This window comes from Heteronotia binoei, chromosome 21, assembly GCF_032191835.1.
Source record: "Heteronotia binoei isolate CCM8104 ecotype False Entrance Well chromosome 21, APGP_CSIRO_Hbin_v1, whole genome shotgun sequence".
Taxonomy (NCBI): domain Eukaryota; kingdom Metazoa; phylum Chordata; class Lepidosauria; order Squamata; family Gekkonidae; genus Heteronotia; species Heteronotia binoei.
The window spans coordinates 28545830-28567275 of NC_083243.1; the positions used below are offsets into that span (position 1 = coordinate 28545830).

Genomic DNA, 21446 nt, shown 5'->3' on the forward strand with positions numbered 1-21446 from the left:
TCAAAACAGGAACATGCTTTATTGATAACTTCGGAACAAAACAAAATGGCGGGGCCATGTCCCACTTATATGCATGCAAAAGAACCACCCCCCAGATCCCCATACCAAATCATGGCAGTCAAGCTTCACGCCCAAACTGCTCATTGGTTTCCATATAGAGCCCAAGTCTCAAAGGTGTAGGAAAGAGTCTCTTCCGTCTCACTGCATCCAAGCGCACAAAAAGAACCCGCCAAACATAGAGTCCAGTACATATGGAAATTGTTCATACAGCTCCAGAGAGTGTGTGAGGGTAGGAAGCCTTCTATGGGTTAGTCACATTATCCCACCTTTACACCAAATTTAGGGCCTTCTATGAAGCAAAAACGAAGCAATGAAACAAAGACTCGTTGGTTTCAGGATGACTGCCATTCAGCTACGTTTTTATTTCAAGCCTTTCTGTGCTGCCTTTCCACCCAAATAGGATCCCCAAGGAAGCAAACCAAAACATTAAAACAGCATTTAAGTATATATAAAATAATTTCAGTAGATTATTTTCAGTAGATTCAGTAAATTAAGTATACATAAAATAATTTCAGTAGAAACATCTAAACACATCTAACATCAAAACTAGGGGAAAGGGCCCCTATTACAAACAATATTACAAACAAAACACACACAAAAAAAGTTTTCACTTTTTGCTTCAAGAAAGTGAAAGATGTTGGAAGCTAAGCAGGGTCAACTCTAGTCTGGCACGACTGGATGTGCAGGTTCATAGGAGAGTAGGTGGTCTTTAAAGTATGCTGGATCCAAGTGGTATAGAGCTTTAAGGGTCAATATCAACTCAATTAATAGAATGGGATCCCCTGGTCCAAACTTTTTGAAATTTGGGGGGTCATTTGGGGAGAGGCATCAGATGATATGCTGAAAAGGTGGTGCCTCTACCTCACAAAACAGCCCCTCCAGAGCCCCAGATACCCACAGATCAATTCTCCATTATACCCTATGGGAATCAGTCTTCGTAGGGAATAATGGAGTGCCCAAGGAGACATTTCCCTCCCCCTCCCTTGTGTTCTGATGACCCTGAAGTGGGGTAGGGGCTTCCAAACCAGGGGATCCCCTGCCCCCACTTGGGGATTCACAATCCTAATGACACAACAAAAGGATTGGCAAGAGACTGGAGAAGTTTGTTAATGTACAGAAACAGGCCAAAGGTGCGCATTCACAGCCAGCAAACCCAGTGCTAGGAGGCAACATCAGTGAAAAGCCTCGGCCTCTGTGCCTTGTGCATCAGTCCTCCGGCGCAGCTGGTTGGCCATTGTGCAAAATGGGATGCTGGACTAGAGGGACCACTGGTCTGATCCTGAAGGCTTTTCTTGTGATCTTATTTGGCAAGACTGCTTTCCAGGGCTTTTTTTGATCAGAAACACAGTTTCTGCTGCTTAGCATCAGGGGTGTGGCCTAATATGCAAATGAGTTCATGCTGTGCTTTTCCTACAAAAAAAAAAGCCCTGCTGCTTTCCATACTTAGAAGGGGCTCCTGTATGTTTAAAAACGGCACAAGGAAAATTCCATCAGCAACAGCTTTTCCTGTCCCTCCAGCTCAGTTGTTCAACAAAACTGCACAATGAAACTCTCGGTTTCATGCCATTCTGAACATTATCTGTTTGTGTACTGGAGCACCCAGTTCTATTTGGCTGAGGGCCTCTTTATTAACAGTAACTGTCGGGCAGGTAATTTGGCTATTGGAATAAGCTGTTTCTAGAGCTCTAGGCCAGGGTTGTCCTGCCCTGGTGCTGCAGATTCTTAGGCCCTGCACTAGGGTTGCCAATCCCTCTCCTTAAGCTTCAAGGCAATTCCAAACAATGCAATAAGAACAGTATAAATATACATCCAACAGTGAATGATGCATACAAACAATAGAACAAACCTGAGCAGCAAAAATGCAATAAAAATGGTGCAAACCATTTTTGAGAGCCAGTTTGGTGTAGTGGTTAAGTGTGTGGACTCTTATCTGGGAGAACCGGGTTTGATTCCGCACGCCTCCACTTGCACCTGCTGGAATGGCCTTGGGTCAGCCATAGCTCTGGCAGAGGTTGTCCTTGAAAGGGCAGCTGCTGTGAGAGCCCTCTCGGCCCCATCCACCTCACAGGGTGTCTGTTGTTGGGGAAGAAGATAAAGGAGATTGTGAGCCACTCTGAGATTTGGAGTGGAGAGCGGGATGTAAGTCCAATATCATCATCTTCTTCAAACTATACAAGGATCAAACCAGCCTTGGCCACACTAAGTGCATTCCAATGCATCCCTAAAACATTTCTGTCATTGGCTGAGACCCATCCCTTTTATTAGAGGGGGGAAAATGACGGATATAGACAGAAAGCTGCCATCTATGTTTCTTTTAAGCATAGTGTTGCAAACGTTCCCATATTCCTACAGCATTCACACAATTAGCAAAAAATAAATAAATATTAATAGATCTTTGCCAAGTATATTTGAACAAAAAAAGAAAGTGATATTGTGGAATACAATGTTACTAAGTGGTGAAAGGGGAGGTTCTAATAATTTGTGTTGCAGTCAAACCTTTGCAAATCTGAACTGGATGTCTTGCTTTGGCTCCCTCTGGTGCCTCTGTTCCATACTGCAAGCCAGAAAAAAGTAATGTCCTGCCTTATTTTTAACTCAGAGGGATAAATTTGCCTTCAGGTCCTTCAGGAATGCTCTGGGCAGGGCCCAGCTCTCTGTCCTCTTTTCCTTCTTCCATCTCTCCTTTCTCTTTCTCACAATACGAGAACTCGTGGACATTCAATGAAATTGCTGAGCAGTTGGGTTAGAACTGATAAAAGGAAGTACTTCTTCACCCAAAGGGGGATTAACACGTGGAATTCACTGCCACAGGAGATGGCGGCGGCTGCAAGAATAGACAGCTTCAAGGTGTTTTAAAGGTGTTGGTACTTATTTGTTTGTTTATTTATTTAATTTATATCCCGCCCTCCCTGCCAAGGCAGGCTCAGGGCGGCTAACAACACAACGGTCAGCAACAGCATGCCCAACCATTTAACAGTAAATACAAACAACATTAAATATAAAAACATTAAAACATCTGGTGCTAATTCGATGTATTCAGACAACAAGATATTAGTGGTGGTAATCAGACTGGTCGATTTTTAAACTTCTGGAGGTCCCAGACAAGCCACTGGTGGTGTTTCTGGGCCCAATCCATCTCTGTAAATGCCATTTTGAAAAAGCGTGGTGGAAGAGTGCCGTTTTTGCAGGCCCTGCGGAACTGTGTGAGCTCTCGTAGGGCCCTCACCTCCTCCGGAAACTCATTCCACCAGCTAGGAGCAGCGATGGAAAAGGCCCTGGCTCTTGTTGATGCAAGCCTAGCTTCTTTGATGCTGGGGACCATCAACCGGTTTTGGGTTCCGGATCGAAGTACTCGCTGGGGCATATATGGGGAAAGGCGGTCCCTAAGGTATGCAGGACCCTGGCCATGTAGGGCTTTAAAGGTGATAACCTGCACCTTGAAGCGAATCTTCGGTAGCCAGTGCAGTGCTTTCAGCACAGGCCAAATGTGCTCCCGTAAAGGAACTCCCATTAACAACATGGCTGCAGCATTCTGCACTAGCTGGAGTCGCCAGATTTGGGACAAGGGCAGTCCCATGTTGAGGGCATTGCAGTAATCTAATCTCAAGGTGACCGTAGCATGGATCACAGTAACCAAGTCGTTGAGATCAAGAAAGGGAACCAACTGCCTTACCGTCCTTTACCTTTAAAGCCCTATATGGCCAGAGGCCAGCATACCTATGGGGCCAACTCTTCCTGTATGAGCTCCATAGGTTCTTGCGATCAACGACCCAACAACTTTTGGTTACCCAGCCCCAGATAGGGTTGCCAAGTCCAATTCAAGAAATATCTGGGGACTTTGGGGGCGAAGCCAGGAGACTTTGAGGGTGGAGCCAGGAGACATTGGGGGTGGAGCCAGGAACAAGGGTGTGACAAGCATAATTGAACTCCAAGGGAGCTCTGGCCATCACATTTAAAGGGACAGCACACCTTTTAAAATGCTTTTCTTCCATAGGAAATAATGAAGGATAGGGGCACCATCTTTTGGGGCTCATAGAATCGGACCTCCTGGTCCAGTCGTTTTGAAACTTGGGGGGTATTTTCGGGAGATGCACTAGATGCTATACTAAAAATTTGGTGCCTCTACCTCAAAACATAGCCCCCCCCCCAGAGCCCCCAATACTGCGGATCAATTTCCCATTATTCCCTATGGGAATCGTTCTCCATAGGGAATAACAGAGTGCCCAGTAGACATTTCCCCCCCCCCCCCACGATTTCTAAAGCCGGGGGAGGGCCTCCAAACCAGGGAATTCCCTGCCCCCTCCCTCTCTCACACACACAAATACTTACTGGGTCTTGTTCCTGCAGAACTTTACTTGCTCTGAAAACGAAAGCAAAAGAAAGGGAGGGGCCGTTCTCCAACGAAACTGGCCATCACATTTAAAGGGACAACACACCTTTTAGAATGCCTTCCTTCCATAGAAAATAATGAAGGATAGGGGCACCTTCTTTTGGGGCTCATAGAATTGGACCCCCTGGTCCAATCCTTTTGAAACTTGGGAGATATTTTGGGGAGAGGCACTAGATGCTATACGGAAAATTTGGCACCTCTACCTCAAAAAACAGTCTTCCCAGAGCCCCTGACACCCGCGGATCAATTCCCCATCATTCCCTATGGGTATCGTTCCTGGAGGTGCATAATGGCTGTGGGGGTGGAGTTTCCCCCGCCGGCCAGCTGGCTGGGGGAGGGGAGAAGCCTCTAAAACCAGGGGATCCCCCCCCCCCGGGACCTGGGGATTGGGAAGCCTAGGTGGGGAACAGTGGCTCTCCAGATGTTTTTTGCCTACAACTCCCATCAGCCCCAGCCATTGGCCATGCTGACTGGGGCTGATGGGAGTTGTAGACAAAAAAAACACCTGGAGAGCCACTGTTCCCCACCCCTGGGCTATACTATATTATAAAATCATAGAAAATAGAGTTGGAAGGGAACTCCAGGGCCTAGACCAACCCTCTGCTTTATGTGGGGCAGCAACTTTTCCAGGAAAAGTTGGACCCTCCCCAGCTAATTCCCAGAGGTGTCAGGGAGCAATGACATCATGTTTGGGAGAGACCACTCCCTGAAGGGCTGGAAGGATCTGGTCCTTCAGCTTCAGATTAAAACATATTTATTTTCTCTGGATTTTGGTTAAGCTATTGTTTCATCTTCTCCTCTCCCCTCCTTTATTGTCTAATTTTCATATGTTGTTCAGTTACCTACTATACTGGATAAGAGGCTTTATGGTTTTAATATTTATCATCCTCCTTCCATATACAATTTTCAGTTAATTTTGTGTTTCATTTGTGCTATGTTAAATTTTGTATGCCTTAGAAGAATTTATCTTCTTCCCTTTTTTCTGTTTTAGTTTTGTTTAAAGTTAGTACTTTGTCTTTTAATTGGATTTGGCCTTAGAAATAATGCTGATGAAGAGCATAGAAAATAATAAATACCTTGATTTAATAAGTAACTCCTTCATTCTGGTTACTTTTTAAAACAGCTGGTGACATGTCACTTATTCAAGGTTTTAAAAAAATTCTTAGGTAGGAGATTCAAATGGGGCTGCCCACGCATCAGTTCTGTCCAGCTTAACAGCTCTGGTCCAAAGACTTGCATTTTTACTTAGCACTGCAGTAAAGTCCATGGAAACCAATGGACTGACTTTCAGAAAACAAAACCTATTGGCTTATGTAATGATAAACATTTACTGATTTATTTTAGGGTTGCCAATCCGCAGGTGGGGGCAGGGGATCCCCCGGTTTGGAGGCCCTCCTCCCGCTTCAGGGTTATCAAAAGCAGGGAGGGGGAGAGAATGTCTTCTGGGCACTCCTTTATTCCCTATTGAGACCAATTCCCATAGGGTATAATGGTGAATTGATCTGTGGGTTTCTGGGGCTCTGGAGGGGCTGTTTTTTGAGGTAGAGGCACCACATTTTCAGCATAGCATTCAGTGCCTTTTCTCAAAACACCTTACAAGTTTCAAAAAGATTGGAACAGGGGGTCCAATTCTATGAGCCACAAAAGAAGGTGCCCCTATCCTTCATTATTCCAATGAAGGGAAGGCATTTAAAAGGTGTGTGGTCCCTTTAAATGTGATGGCCAGAACTCCCTTTGGAGTTCAATTATGTTTGTCACAACTTTGCTCCTGGCTCCACCCCAAGGTCTCCTGGCTCCACCCCTAAAGTCTCTTGGTTCCACCCCCAAAGTTCTCAGATATTTCTTGAATTGGACTTGGCAACCCTAATTTATTAACTTCATTTATACTAGGAATGGGCACAAGTGCTCTTTCACACATACTATAAGGCTTTCAAAGCCTCCATCAGCCAGCTTGGAGAAGGCATTTGTCTTTTTAAATCACTTCTCCAAGCCAAGCCAGCTGGCAGCTTGGAGAATACATTTGAAGTTAAAGCTGCTTTCTTTCCACCCCTCTCTCCCTCCCCCCTCCTCCCTCTATTTTCCTTCCGTCTTGTCTTGCGGCTCTCAGACATCTAAAGTTTATTCTATGTGGTCTTACTTTAAGCAAGTGTGGCCACCTCTGATTTATACTCTGCCTTTCTCTACAATGGAGATTCAAAGCAGCTTATATTGATATCCTCCCCTCTTTTTTATCATCACAACAACCCTGTGAGGTAGGTTAGGATGAGAGCATGTGACTGGCCCATGGTTACCTAAAAAGCTTCGGTGGCAAAGTGGGGATTCAAACCTGGGTCTCCATAGTCCAGCATCCTGAACTCTACAGCACACTGGCTCTTGTCCTTTAATAACCAATCAGAAAGAGAGAAGAGCCAATGGCGAATACTCAGTTAATTAACTCCACCCTATCCTGACGTGTTCTATATTTAAACAGGAGGGATCCAGTCTTGGAGAATGTTAACTTTTGGCTTGAGTTGTTGTAAGGTAGGTTTTATCGGTTTGGGTGCGATAGCTGGTTGTGTGGCCTTTGGTTTATGTAAGAGAAGGTGTTGTATCTAACAACTAATTGGCTGTAGAAAAGATTTTGAATCCAGGCCACCTTTAAGGTATGAGCTTTTGGAGGCATACACACTTTTTCCCAAGACCAATGTGGCTGCCCACCTGGAGCCAACTGGCTGATTTTTGTTCCAGGGATAAAAGCTACACGACAGGGCTAACCATGGGCAAGGACAGGGTTGCCAACAGGCCTGGAGAAAAATGTCTTGTCCCTGTAGTACAGTCCTAATGGGTGCCTGCATACGGGCAGCTGAAGCTTCTCATGGCATGGAGGTAAACAGCATCATCTGAGAAACATCCAATTAAGTCTCTGCAAAAAGAAAAGGACAGTTTTGTCTCTCCAAGCAGTCAGCAACCCTAGGCAAGTAGAGGTCTAGGGGGACAACTCAGGCATACAAAAAAAAAAAAAAAAGATAGGGACAGGGGAAGAAGGGAATAAGCATCAGCCTGCTTGGTCTTCAAGAGCTTAGAAAATTGCTGACTCTTAGTGGAAAGGGGTTTCTGAATTGCATTTCTTGGGTAGGGTTGCCAACAACCTGGAGAAAAGAAGGGTCTCTGCCGCTTTAAAAGAGGCTAAGTGTGTAGAAATGGACAGGTGAAGCTTCTCATGTCGTGGAGGTAAATAGGATCACCTGGGGAGTAAATCTCTATTAAGGAAACAAGGGATTCTTTCTCCAGGTTTTTAGTAACCCATACCTGTGATTCCTTGCAGACCCCTGTCTTGTAGTTGACTTAATTATGACATCACATTATGAGGGTGAAGGAATGCAGGGTAACATGTACTGGTGAAATTTTGCTTTTTTTGTAACATGACTTTTCCTTCAAATTGTGAACTTGACAAACTGTACCTGGAAGAGGCTTTAAAGGTGTTGGATTTGTAGGAGGATCAAGAAAACATGTTTTGGAGAAGGCTGTGGGTAGGGAGAAACTATCCGAGATAAATGATGAACACGGGTTATTGAGGAAGACTCAGCATGGGTTCTGCAAGGGAAGATCTTGCCTCACTAACCTGTTACATTTCTTTGAGGGGGTGAACAAACATGTGGACAAAGGAGACCCGATAGATGTTGTTTACCTTGACTTCCAGAAAGCTTTTGATAAAGTTCCTCATCAAAGGCTCCTTAGAAAGCTTGAGAGTCATGGAGTAAAAGGACAGGTCCTCTTGTGGATCAAAAACTGGCTGAGTAATAGGAAGCAGAGAGTGAGTATAAATGGGCAGTCTTCGCAGTGGAGGACGGTAAGCAGTGGGGTGCCGCAGGGCTCGGTACTGGGTCCCATCCTCTTTAACTTGTTCATAAATGATTTAGAGTTGGGAGTGAGCAGTGAAGTGGCCAAATTTGCGGATGACACTAAATTGTTCAGGGTGGTGAGAACCAGAGAGGATTGTGAGGAACTCCAAAGGGATCTGTTGAGGCTGGGTGAGTGGGCGTCAACGTGGCAGATGCGGTTCAATGTGGCCAAGTGCAAAGTAATGCACATTGGGGCCACGAATCCCAGCTACAAATACAAGTTGATGGGGTGTGAACTGGCAGAGACAGACCAAGAGAGAGATCTTGGTGTCATGGTAGATAATTCACTGAAAATGTCAAGACAGTGTGCGTTTGCAATAAAAAAGGCCAACGCCATGCTGGGAATTATTAGGAAGGGAATTGAAAACAAATCAGCCAGTATCATAATGCCTCTGTATAAATCGATGGTGCGGTCTCATTTGGAGTACTGTGTGCAGTTCTGGTCGCCGCACCTCAAAAAGGATATTATAGCATTGGAGAAAGTTCAGAAAAGGGCAACTAAAATGATTAAAGGGCTGGAACACCTTCCCTATGAAGAAAGGTTGAAACGCTTAGGGCTCTTTAGCTTGGAGAAACGTCGACTGAGGGGTGACATGATAGAAGTTTACAAGATAATGCATGGGATGGAGAAAGTAGAGAAAGAAGTACTTTTCTCCCTTTCTCACAATACAAGAACTCGTGGGCATTCGATGAAATTGCTGAGCAGACAGGTTAAAACGGATAAAAGGAAGTACTTCTTCACCCAAAGGGTGATTAACATGTGGAATTCACTGCCACAGGAGGTGGTGGCGTCCACAAGCATAGCCACCTTCAAGAAGGGGTTAGATAAAAATATGGAGCAGAGGTCCATCAGTGGCTATTAGCCACTGTGTGTGTGTGTGTGTGTGTGTGTATATATATATATATATATATATATATATATATATATATATATATATATATATATATATATATATATATATATATATATATATATATATATATATATTTGGCCGCTGTGTGACACAGAATGTTGGACTGGATGGGCCATTGGCCTGATCTAACATGGCTTCTCTTATGTTCTTATGTTCTTAAATGGAACTCTTGTGATTAACTAGAAGATAGTACCTTAATATGCCACTATAATAATATAGTACCTACTCCTTGTAATGGGAAAATTGTCTACACTTTTCAGTTTAGACTAAAGGTGGCCAAACTGCAGTTTGGGAGCCACATGTGACTCTTTCACACACATTATGTGGCTCTCAAAGCCCCCACCACTCTGTCAGCCAGCTTGAAGAAGTAATTTCTCTCTTTAAATCCCTTTGCCAAGACAGCATTTAAAGTTAAAGTTGATTTCTTTCTACCTCTCCCTCCCTCCTTTCCTTCCTGTCTTGCAGCTCTCAAACATCTGATGTTCATGTCTTGTGGCTCTCAGGGGTGGAATTCTAGCAGGAGCTCCTTTGCCTTGTAAGCTCTTGGAGGATTGACTACATCAGGGGTGTGTGGCCTAATATGCAAAGGAGCTCCTGCTAGAATTCCACCCCTGGTTTATTCTATGTGGCTCTTATGCTAAGCAAGTTTAGCCATCCCTGGTTTAGACCTTGGCCTATTTGCTTCCTGCCTAGAGACATCTTCCCTTGCAGTTTACCCAGATCTGTGTAGTAAATTGGAGTTTCTTGATAGAAAGTTAAATACAAAGCCAGTGAAGAGGTTAACACAGACTATGAGCTGGGAGAACAGATAGTTTAAATTGTCCATTGCTGTGAAATTTACTGAGTAACTTTGGGCCAATTTTATCTTGGTCTAACCTGCCTCAATGGATGGCTTGTTAGGATAAAATGGAGGACAGAACTATGCCTATTTGCAGGGAACGTGGCTTAAAGTTCCCATATTAAAGGTAAGGTGCTCAACAGTAACAGTGGTTGGGATCTCCAAAGGATAGCTTGATGTCCCTTCATTTCAGAAGGTGGTGCAGATACAGAATATACCGTACATGAAAAGTACAGCTGTAACCATTTCAGCTGTAGTAGCTGCAATACCACATAACAATAGTGTGTAACTGGAGCCTGGTTAGAAGGAAATGGAGTCAGCTTTTTTTCATCTGGTTAAAAAAAATTAAGCTTAGCCTAGAAGCAGTCTTTAATAAGGGTTAGCTTCATTTGCCAACATCTGTACTTTGCTGGCTCGAAGCTGAACATCAGCAACTGTTCAAAAGAACCAGTGTGGTATCTAAAATTCTAGAAGGCAGGGGGGCAGTGATGCTCTGTATTCTCCGTGTTTGAGGGGAAGCGACACTAGGAGGGTTTCTGGAGTTCTGGCACTGTTGGTGGACCTGCTGATGGCACCTGGGTTTGGACCACTCTGTGACACAGGATATTGGACTGGATGGGCCACTGGCCTGATCGACATCTGTTCTCTTCTGTTCTCATCCCCACTCTCCCAGGAAGCCCACTGGATGACCTTGGTCTAAGGCTGTTGTAAATTACAATTTCAGAGTGAAAATGGGGAGCCATGCTGCATTCCCTGATGATGGCTGGGAAAACTATTTTAAAAAAACACTGCTGTTAAAGTAGCTTTTAACTGAGTGCCTGTAAAGATAACAGGGGAACAAACAGGTATAGGGTAGAAATAACTTGCTGCTCCTTCTGTCTGCTTCCTGTGCTGTGTTACTGTTCCACAGATTACCCATGTGGTTCCACAATAGGGTTGCCAAGCCCAATTCAAGAAATATCTGGGGACTTTGGGGGTGGAGCCAGGAGACATTGGGGATGGAGCCAGGAGCAAGGTTGTGACAAGCATAATTGAACTCCAAAGCGAATTTTGGCTATCAAATTAATAGGGACTGCACACCTTTAAATGCCTTCCCTCCGCCAGAAATAATAAAGGATAGGGGCACCTTGTTTTGAGGCTCATAGAATTGGACCCCCTGATCCAATCCTTTTGAAACTTGTAGAGTATTTTGAGGAGTGGCACTGAATGCTATGTTGAAAATTTGCTGCTTCTACCTCAAAAAACTGCCCCCCCCGAGCCCCATGTGCCCACAGATTAATTTTCCATTGTACCCTATGGGAATTGGTCTCCCTAGGGAATAATGGAGTGCCCAGCAGACCTTTCCCCCCCCCCCTGGTTTCTGATGACCCTGAAGTGGGGGGAGGACCTACAAACCAGGGGATCCCCTGCCCCCACCTGGGGATTGACAGCCCTATTCTGCAAGGCAATCTTTTATGTAAAATCTCCTAGTGTTCTTTCTCCGGTATAATACTTCCCCCTCCTTTGGGATGTTTCCATAAATGACACTACGTATTCAGAAGTATCCTACTGAATTCAGTTGTATGTGAGACTAAACCTTGAAGCAATTCTGGATTAAGCGGGTTTGCAATGCAAATGTAACACATTTACTTTATATCCTAATTTTCTTCCTAATTGGAACCCAAAGCAACTCTTCGTATAATCCTCACAACAACCTTGCGAGGTAGGTTAAACTGAGATTGTGAGAGGAACTGATCGAGATCTTTTCCATCCCTTAGACTGAAGTAAAAGATGGCTACTTCCTTGGAAGGTGAGGAGGTAGAGATCTTTGCCTTTCAGGCAGAAATAACCCAGTTGTTGTCCTTGATCGTCAACAATTTTTATTCAAATGCAGAGATCTTTCTCCGGGAGCTGATTTCCAATGCAACTAATGTAAGTAAACCTACTCCAAAGGGAACAGATATTACCATCACCAAGGTCTACTGTGTACTAAAAGGCCTACTTCATGTCTTGTAGGCTTTGGATAGAATTGAGGACGAACGCCTGACTGACCCAAGCCAACTGGAGATCAAAGTTATTCCTAACAAGAATGCCCGTACCCTGACTATTATAGACATGGGCATTGGGATGACCAAAGCTGACCTGATTAGCAGCCTGGGCACTATTACCAAGTATAGCACCAAAGCTTTCTTGGAAGCCTTGCAAGCTGGTGCAGATATCTCCATGATTGATCAGTTCGGTGTTGGCTTCTTCTCCGCCTATCTGGTTGCTGAGACAGTGAGAGTGATCACCAAGCACAATGATGATGAGCAGTATGCTTGGGAGTCTTCCGCTGGGGACTCGTTCACTATCAGACCAGACTATGGTAAAGGGTTGATTTCATTTTTTTAGACAAACAAGAACATCAAAGCTATGCTGGGTCAGACGATGGGTCTGTTATTCAGCCCAACGTCCTTGTTGGCAACAGTGGTTTCTTTCAAGAAGTCCACAAACAGTGTGTGAAGGTAACAGACATTTCTGGGATAAGGTGGTTCCCAGCAATTTGTATTTCAGAGGCTATCTGTGCCACTAAAACTGGAAGTCCTCTTCTTAAATTTGTTTACATGTTGACTGAGCTGACTGGGCAGGTCTTGGACTTAACTTCTCGTAAGTCAGTTCCATGACTGTTGTTTTAATGTCTGTGGTTTGAACCTAGAAATATTGTCTGTTCTGTCCACATCCTGGAAGCAAAGCAGAATCAGCCCTGGGGAATACTTGGAGGGGAAGACCACCAAGGAACTCCAGGGCTGCTACCCAGAGGAAGGCAATGGAAAAGCAACTCTGAAATTCTCTTGCCTTAAAAACCCTACCGGGTTGTCTTAAGTTGGCTGCAACTTCACACCAATTTCCTCTGCCACCACCATCTTCTGTAGAAGGGGCATAGCTATTTCTACTATAGAAGGGGCATAGTACATGTATATACCTGATGACTCTGTTTTTCCTAGTAAATTAAAATCTGTAGATGGAAAGGGTAAGAGAGCCAGTTTGGTGTAATGGTTAAGTGTGAAGACTCTTATCTGGGAGAATCAGGCTCCTCCACTTGCACCTGCTGGCATGGCCTTGGGTCAGCCATAGCTCTGGCAGAGGTTGTCCTTGAAAGGGCAGCTGCTGTGAGAGTCCTCTCAGCCGCACCCACCTCACAGGGTGTTTGTTGTGGGGGAGGAAAGTAAAGGAAATTGTAAGCCGCTCTGAGACGCTGAGATTCAGAGTGGAGGGCGGGATATAAATCCAATTTCTCCTTCTCCTTCTCCTTCTATAAATTGTCTGTTTATCCTACTCTGAGCCAAAAATCTGGCTCTCTAATAGCTTCACAGGTATCTAAACCAAATATTAATTCATTGGGGAAGATGATCATCAGCACACTGGAGAGCTACCTGCCTGTTTCCTGTTCTTCCTATGAAGAATTGAAGAAAGGGAGGACTATCAGATGGCATTAGATTTATTTATTTAAGTATTTTTGTATTTAGGCCCTGCTCATAAAGTGAGTGAGCATCTGTGAAAAGTGCCGTAGGATGGGCTGTTAAATGATTCCACAAGTTCGCCACACTTACTAGGAGAAGAATAGAATAGTGCAGGGGTGGCCAATGGTAGTTCTCCAGATGTTTTTTGCCTACAACTCCCATCAGCCCCAGCCAGCATGGCCAATGGCTGGGGTTGATGGGAGTTGTAGGCAAAAAACAGCTGGAGAGCTACCGTTGGCCACCCCTGGGTGGCAGGGGTGGAATTCTAGCAGAAGCTCCTTTGCATATTAGGCCACACACTCCTGATGTAGCCAAGAAGAAGACTGCAGATTTATACCCCGCCTTTGTCTCCAAATCAGAGACTCAGAGCGGCTTATAATCTCCTATATCTTCTCCCCCCACAACAGACACCCTGTGAGGTGGGTGGGGCTGAGAGGGCTCTCACAGCAGCTGCCCTTTCAAGGACAACTCCTGCGATAGCTATGGCTGACCCAAGCATCTGCAAGTGGAGAAGTGGGGAATCAAACCTGGTTCTCCCAGATAAAAGTCCGCACACCTAACCACTACACCAAATTGGCTCTCCAAACCAACCCTCCAAGCACTTACAAAAAAGAGCCTTGTAAACTCTTGGAGGATTGGCTACATTGGGGGGTGGCCTAATATGCAAAGGAGCTCCTGCTAGAATTCCACCCCTGGTGGGTGGACCCCATAATCTGCTTTCACAGCCTCAAGAATTGCCTTGCCGCAGTACTGTAGAATCCAGGGTCTCTGTGAGGATGAGTCTGTTGCTCTAGGAAACTCAGATCAGGGCTAAGTCATATTCAATCAGTGCGGAAGGTACTGATGGCTAAGCAACTAATAAGATCTACCATGTGTGGCTATGGCTAATAGCCATTGATGGACCTCTGCTCCATATGCTTATCCATTCCCCTCTTGAATCTGTCTATGCTTGGTGCCGCCGCCACCTCCTGTGGCAGTGAATTCCACATGTTAATCACCCTTTGGGTGAAGAAGTACTTTCTTTTATCTATTCTAACTCGACTGCTCAGGAAGACCTCCTGAACGGCTGGAAGACCTCCAAAGAATACCAGGGCCAGGAAGCAGAGACAGGCTATCAAGTCACTTCTCTGGACATTCTTCATGCCCCAGTAGGAATCGCCAGAGGTTGCCATGACTTCCAGGCATGAGCACGCATGCGCACACATACACACAAAATTGCAAAACACACACACAAAAGATTTTTGCCTTGTGGTTCTACATGGAATGAAAGAAGTGTCAACAGAAGTGTAGCATCCAGATTGCGTGAAGTGATGATACCTCACCTAGAGTCAGGGCTTTTTTTGGTAGAAAAAGCCCAGCAGGAACTCATTAACATTAGGCCACACCCCCTGATGACACCATTGTTCCACATAGGGCTTTTTAATAGAAAAAGCCCAGCAGGAATTTATTTGCATATTAGGCCACACTCCCTGACACCAAGCCAGTTGGAACTGCGTTCCTGCTCAAAAAAAGTCCTGCCTAGAGTATTGTGTTCAGTTTGGGCCACCACAATTTAAGAAGAATATAGATAAGCTGGAATGTGCCCAGAGGGGTGGCAACAAAGATGGTGAGGGGTCTGGTCCTATGAAGAAAGGCTGAAGGAGCTGGGTATGTTTAGCCTGGAGAGGAGATTACTGAGAGGTGATATCATCACCATCCTCAAGTACTTGAAGGGCTGCCATATAGAGCAGAGGTGGCCAACTGTAGCTCTCCAGCTGTTTTTTGCCTACAACTCCCATCAGCCCCAGCCAGCATGGCCAATGGCTGGGGCTGATGGGAGTTGTAGGCAAAAAACAGCTGGAGAGCTACCGTTGACCACCCCTGATACAGAGGATGGGTGCAGAGTTGTTTCATGTTGTCCTAGAGGGGTGGACCAGAACCAATGGGTTGAAATTAAATCAAAGAGTTTTCAGTTCAACATTAGGAAGAACTTCCTGACCGTTAGAGCAGTTCCTCAGTGGAACAGGCTTCGTCTGGAGGTGGTGGGCTCTCCTCCTTTGGAGGCTTTTAAATAGAGGCTGGATGGCCATCTGACAGCAATGCTGATTCTGTGAACTCAGGCAGATGGTGAGAGGGAAGCAGGAAGGGTTGCATCAGTGCTTAGTTCTTGTGGTTCTTTCTTACACACCCAGGGAAATGCTGATTGTCACTTTGGGGCCAGGCAGCAATTTTTCTCAAGGCCAGTTTAGACAGGGATCCTGGAAAGTTTTATTTGTTCTTTTTGCCATATTCTGGACATGGGTAACAAAGATAAGAATCACAGTTTGAGCATGTAAAGCAAAACAGAAAACTGTGTACCACTATATATAATTTCCTTCTATATTAAACAACAATATCACAATATTTTTGCCTGATATCAATATACAATACACAATACTATACACAATACACAATACTATAAGAATATTATGAAAATAATATATTGTCCATAAATTATGCAAATACAAGATGTCTAATTTGCAGAATATCTTAAGTAAAGGCAAAGAATTTCTCTTCAATCGATGTCTCTCTCTCTCTCAGCCAAGGAACTGGTTTCAATATCTCTACCTTCCTTCTTCTGGGCATGCAGCAGGGGTCACTGGGGGTGCGGAGGAGAGATAGTTGTGAATTTCCTACATTGTGTAGGGAGTTGGACTAGATGACTGTGGAAGTCCCTTCCATCTCTATAGGTGCTTTCACACACACACACACAAAATAATGCACTTTCAATCCACTTTCAATGCACTTTTAAACTGGTTTTTACTGTATGAAATGGCAAAAACCACTTGCAAATGATTACTGATGTCGATTGAAACGGCATTATTTAGCACAAGTGAAAGCATATGATTCTGATTCTGTGTCACTGGCTTGGTAACTAGTTTTTTAACACTAGAGTCTGAAATCAGCTCTAACTACTGAATTTGCTTAACCAGGTGAGCCTCTAGGTCGTGGTACAAAAGTTATTCTGTTTCTGAAGCAAAACCATTTGGAGTACTTGGATGAAAGACGACTCCTGTCACTACTTGTTAAGTATATCCCAAGAGATGGCTATCCAGTAACAATCTATGTAAGTATTCTTCTCGGAAAACAATCAAGCATAAATTACCAATCAAGTGTACATACACCCCCTGTAAAAATGAATTTATACTAGAAATTTAGGATCTCTCTTGCTAGAAGCAAGATAAATGTCTTTAACTGGATAGCTGGAAAAATTGTATATTCAGGGGTGGCCAAACTATGGCTCAGGAGCCACATGTGGCTCTCAAAGCCCCCACCACCCCATTGGCTATGTTGGAGAAAGCATTTTTCTCTTTAACTTACTTCTCCAAGCCAAGTCTGCTAGCGGTTTGGAGAATGAATTTAAAGTTGCTTTCTTTCCACTTCCCTCCCTCCCTCCCTTCCTCTGATGTTCATGTCTTGCAGCTCTCAAACATCTGACGTTCATTTTGTGTGGCTCTTATGTTAAGCAAATTTGGCCACTCCTGGTATATATGCTCCGTCGAATCCGGCGAAGACTGAGGTCCTTTGCGTGGGCCGCAGCGGGCCAGGAGGAGAGATCACCCTACCGGCTTTTGACGGTGCACCGCTGATACCAGTGCACAGGGTCAAGAGCCTGGGAGTGCTACTGGAATCCTCCTTATCAATGGAGGCCCGGATAGCTGCCACTGCTAGATCCGCCTTTTTCCATCTTAGGAGGGCGAGGCAGTTGGCCCCCTTCTTGGAGCGCAGCGACCTAGCAACTGTGATCCACGCAACGGTCACCTCGAGACTAGACTACTGTAATGCCCTCTACATGGGGCTGCCCTTATACCGAACACGGAAACTTCAGGTAGTGCAGAACGCGGCGGCCAGGCTGTTGGTGGGACTACCTCGGTGGGAACACGTGCAGCCTGGGCTGCGGGACCTGCACTGGCTGCCGGTTGTGTACTGTGTTCGCTATAAGGTGCTGGTTATTACCTTTAAAGCCCTATATGGCTGAGGACCTGCCTACCTTAGGGACCGCCTCTCCCCATATGTTCTCCAGAGAGCACTGAGATCTAGCTCTCAAAATCATTTAAAAATCCCTGGGCCAAGAGAGGCTAGATTGAAAACAACCAGGGAGCAAGCCTTTTCAGCAATGGCCCCCTGATGGTGGAATCAACTTCCAGAGGTGGTGCGAGCCCTGCGGGACCTGAATCAGTTCCGCAGGGCTTGCAAAACCACCCTCTTTCAGCTTGCTTTTAAGATAGAACCCGGCTAAACTGACCTGTAGCCACCTAACCATCTTATATACGACTGTGAACTGTAGCACCTTAACTTAATTTTAATTTATAATAGCTGTTTTATCTATTTTAACTAACCTATGTAACCTAATTGTATCTTAATCTGTTTTGTCTTGATTGTATTTTATTCAAATCATGGTTGTCCCATGTCTGTGAGCCGCCCTGAGCCTGCCTTTGGCGGAGGAGGGCGGGATACAAAAGTAAAATTTACTTTACTTTACTTACTTACTCTTGTGCTGCAAGGGGGAGCTCAGCAGGAACTTTCAACAGCAGGCTAGAGAACTGGGGCAGGGGGTACGCTTGATCCTCCAAATAAATAGGAACCTGTAGATCATCCTTGGGTAAGTGTCCACAGTTGACACCTGCAAATGTGGACAACAACATACTTGGATGTTGAGAGAAAAAAGACTATGACACAGACCACTCTATCCTCTTTGACTGCTGCTATCAAGGTGGACAATGTTATTGGTCTAGGTTCTTGAGACAATTTAACATCTCCTCCAGGGAAGGAATAATTCCGCCTAGCCTAAAACAAGCTAGTGAGATCTTTGGCCTCACCCTGGTTACCAAAAGTCTGTAGAATTAGACTTGTACCAACTCTCTTCTCCCAGGCTACTCACCACTGCCAAGCCCATCGAGTACTTCTAGATCAGGGGTGTCAAACTCACTTGTTATGAGAGCCGGATCTGACATAAATTAGACTTTGTCAGGCTGGGCCATGTCCAGAGGACCAGGATGGGGAGGAGTCTCAACTAATGGAGAAAATCAAGGTTTTGCTCTGTAGCTCCCATGGGCTTCAGCAAGCCTTGCATAGCAAGCTGAGATGCAGAAGGAAGCAAGAGAGAGGGAGAAGGAAGCAGATAACAGCCAGTTTGCTTGGGAGCCTGATAGGAGCCCTCCGGAGGCCTGATTTGGCCCCTGGGCCCCATGTTTGACACCCCTGTTCTAGATGAGGACCCCCTCTATGTAATTTTCCAATCTGAGACTTGGTATTGAACATCCCGGTTGATCTTTGGCAGCCAACAGAGTGGAAGGCAAATGTGGTCTGGTTTCTCACTGATGTTTGATAACCATCAACGATACCCTTCTGGAACAATTGGAGGAACAGTGCAAGAAGCACGGAATTATGGTCATAGATCCAGAGTAGTTAGCTGTGTTAATCTGTTGGTGCAAAATAGTCAAGAGTCCAGAAGCACCTTGAAGACGAACAAATTTTATTGTGGCACAAACTTTTGATGTACCTGACAAAGAGAGCTGGGATTCTCAAAAGCTATTATTATTTATTATATTTGATGAATCACCTTATCCTGGCCAGCGCCAGGCTCAGGCCGATGTACAACAGTAAAATCAGTTATATATATATAAAAAATCAATTACATTAAAATTACAAACCCTGATGGCGTCTTTAAAGTGCTCTTATTTATGCTAGTCATGCTTATTCATGCTCTTGTTTGTGCTATTATGCTACAGTAACACTTGTAACTCTTAAACAGGGCTGCTGTGTGGGAGTGGGCCAGGTAGGTAGCTGTCTAAGGTGCCACATGACCAACAGGGGCACTGCCAGGCACCCCCTTTTCCCGCCCCACCGCTGTCAGCTCCCTGGGTCTGCACCAAGACACCCTCTAAGCTGTGGAATCTTGTGAGCAAAAGTTCTACTTTTTGAGTTATAGGCATTAAAGTTGTGAGCTACTGTATAAATTAGTTTGCTTTGGACCCATTTTTCCTGAGATAAGACAAAAATGTATGAGTTGGATGCTAAAAATCTGTGAGCTAGCTCACTCTAACTCAGCTTAGAGGGAACACTGGTCTGCCTGGACCCAGGAAGCCAAGAGCATCAGGGAAGCACATTGGCGAGTGCATGGACCCAGAGTCAGAAACGACTGGTGCTTGAACAGGAGATTACCTTTACCTTTATATGTTGAGAGATGGAGACTTGGCTCACCTGCCAAAAGCAACCCAGTGCAAGAAAGGAGAGCCCTGGGCAAGCCCTAGAGATCAAGCCAGCCCAAGCAGGCGTCGCTCGCCTGGGGCTCACAACTTTAATGCCAGTAGCTCACACAGCAGAGTTTTGGCTCACAAGACTCCACAGCTTAGAGGGAGCATTGCATATGAGTTCAGTCTCTTGCTAGAAGACCTTTTGGATCAGGCTTCAAAGCAACCCTTTTGTACAACAACTTACAGCTGCATAGCAGAATATTTCTGCATTATCAAACCAGGCTATGTTCTTCACTCCAGATCTGCAACTTGATTAATGGAACTACTCAGGGCTTTTCTTTTCTTTTTAGCAGGAATTTAGTTCCGGCTGGCTTGGTGTTGGGGGTGTGGCCTAATATGCAAATGAGTTCCTGCTGGGCTTTTTCTGCAAAAAAACCCCAGTGTGGAGCAATGATGATGTCAGGTTGTGTGTGGCCTAATATGCAAATGAGTCCCTGCTGGGTTTTTTCCCTACCCCAAATCCCTGGAACTATTTGTCCAAGGAAATGGCTGAAGTTCCAGAATGCAGGCTTGCTAAGGGGTATTCACGGGATTCTTGAATTGAAAAGTGGGGGAAGGGGGCTTGCTGTTTTCAGTATGTAGTTCTGTCTAACTTAAACATCTAGCCTGAGCTTGTCAGAGCTCAAAAGCTAAACAGGACTGACCCTGATTAGCACTTGGCTGGGAGACCACCAAGGAAGTCCCAGGTTGCTATGCAGTGAAAGGCAATGGCAAATCATCTTGGATCATCTCTTGCCTTGAAAACCCCATGAGAGGTCGCCATAAGTCCACTGTAACTTAATGGCATAATAATAATCAGGACTTTTTTTTTTGTAGTAGGAACTCCTTTGTATGTTAGGCCACATACCCCTGATGTAGCCAATCCTCCTGGAGCTTACAGTAAATCCTGTCCTAAGATCCCTGAAAGATCTTGGAGGATTGGCTACATCAAAGGGTGTGGAGTAAGATGCAAAGGAGTTCTTGTTACAAAAAAGCAATAATAATAATAATCAGGCCTCAGATTCAGTGGGAGCTCACAGGAGCGCAGCTCCTGAACCTTTCTGAGAGTTCCACCTCATCCTTCTGAGAGTTCCACCTCCTTGTCCATTGAATAGTATGTGCAGCTGCATAACAATCCTTGGATGAGCTCCACCACCTATGTTTCTGCAAAATGACCACTGATAATAATAATAATGGAAAATACCTTCTCTGCACATGACATAGAAGAAAAAGAGTTGTCCTTTTGTATTTCTACATAGTGTCTCTGTATGTCTCTCCAGTTAGAAAAGAATCAGGAAGAAGTGAGGACTGAGGAAGAAGAAGAGGTGATATCTGAAGCCAAGCTAGAGGTTGAGTATGTGAATCCTAAGAAGCAAAAGAGAAAAAGTGGCCAGAAGACGAGAACAACCAAAGAGAAAGTTATTGCTCCAGAAGAGCTCGATGAAGACAAGCCAATTTGGAACAGGCAGCCAGCTAACATTACAAATGAGGAATATGCAGAATTCTACAAGAGCCTGGCCAATGACTGTGAACAACACTTGGCGCTAAAAGTAAGGGAGGTGCTCACTTACCTGTCTTCCACCGCCAAAGGCTTGTTTGGTCATCTGTATTGTGACCAAGCAATGTGAGG

At 44.9% G+C, this 21446-nt stretch overlaps 1 protein-coding gene across 2 annotated transcripts in view; it reads left to right on the top strand.

Moving 5' to 3' along the window:
- The first annotated feature begins 6839 nt into the window (after nt 1-6839).
- Nucleotides 6840-21446, top strand: part of LOC132590264 (heat shock protein HSP 90-alpha-like) — a 32701-nt gene continuing 18094 nt past the window's right edge. Inside the window, exons 1-5 of one of the 2 annotated variants that reach the window (XM_060263274.1) lie at nt 6840-6970; nt 11841-11994; nt 12079-12427; nt 16514-16647; nt 21097-21366. In XM_060263274.1, coding sequence (XP_060119257.1) covers nt 11854-11994; nt 12079-12427; nt 16514-16647; nt 21097-21366 — 894 coding nt within the window. In that variant the 5' untranslated portion in view covers nt 6840-6970; nt 11841-11853. Of the gene's footprint in view, nt 6971-7722; nt 7960-11840; nt 11995-12078; nt 12428-16513; nt 16648-21096; nt 21367-21446 lie in introns of those variants that run through there. The other variant, XM_060263275.1, reaches the window with a different exon arrangement.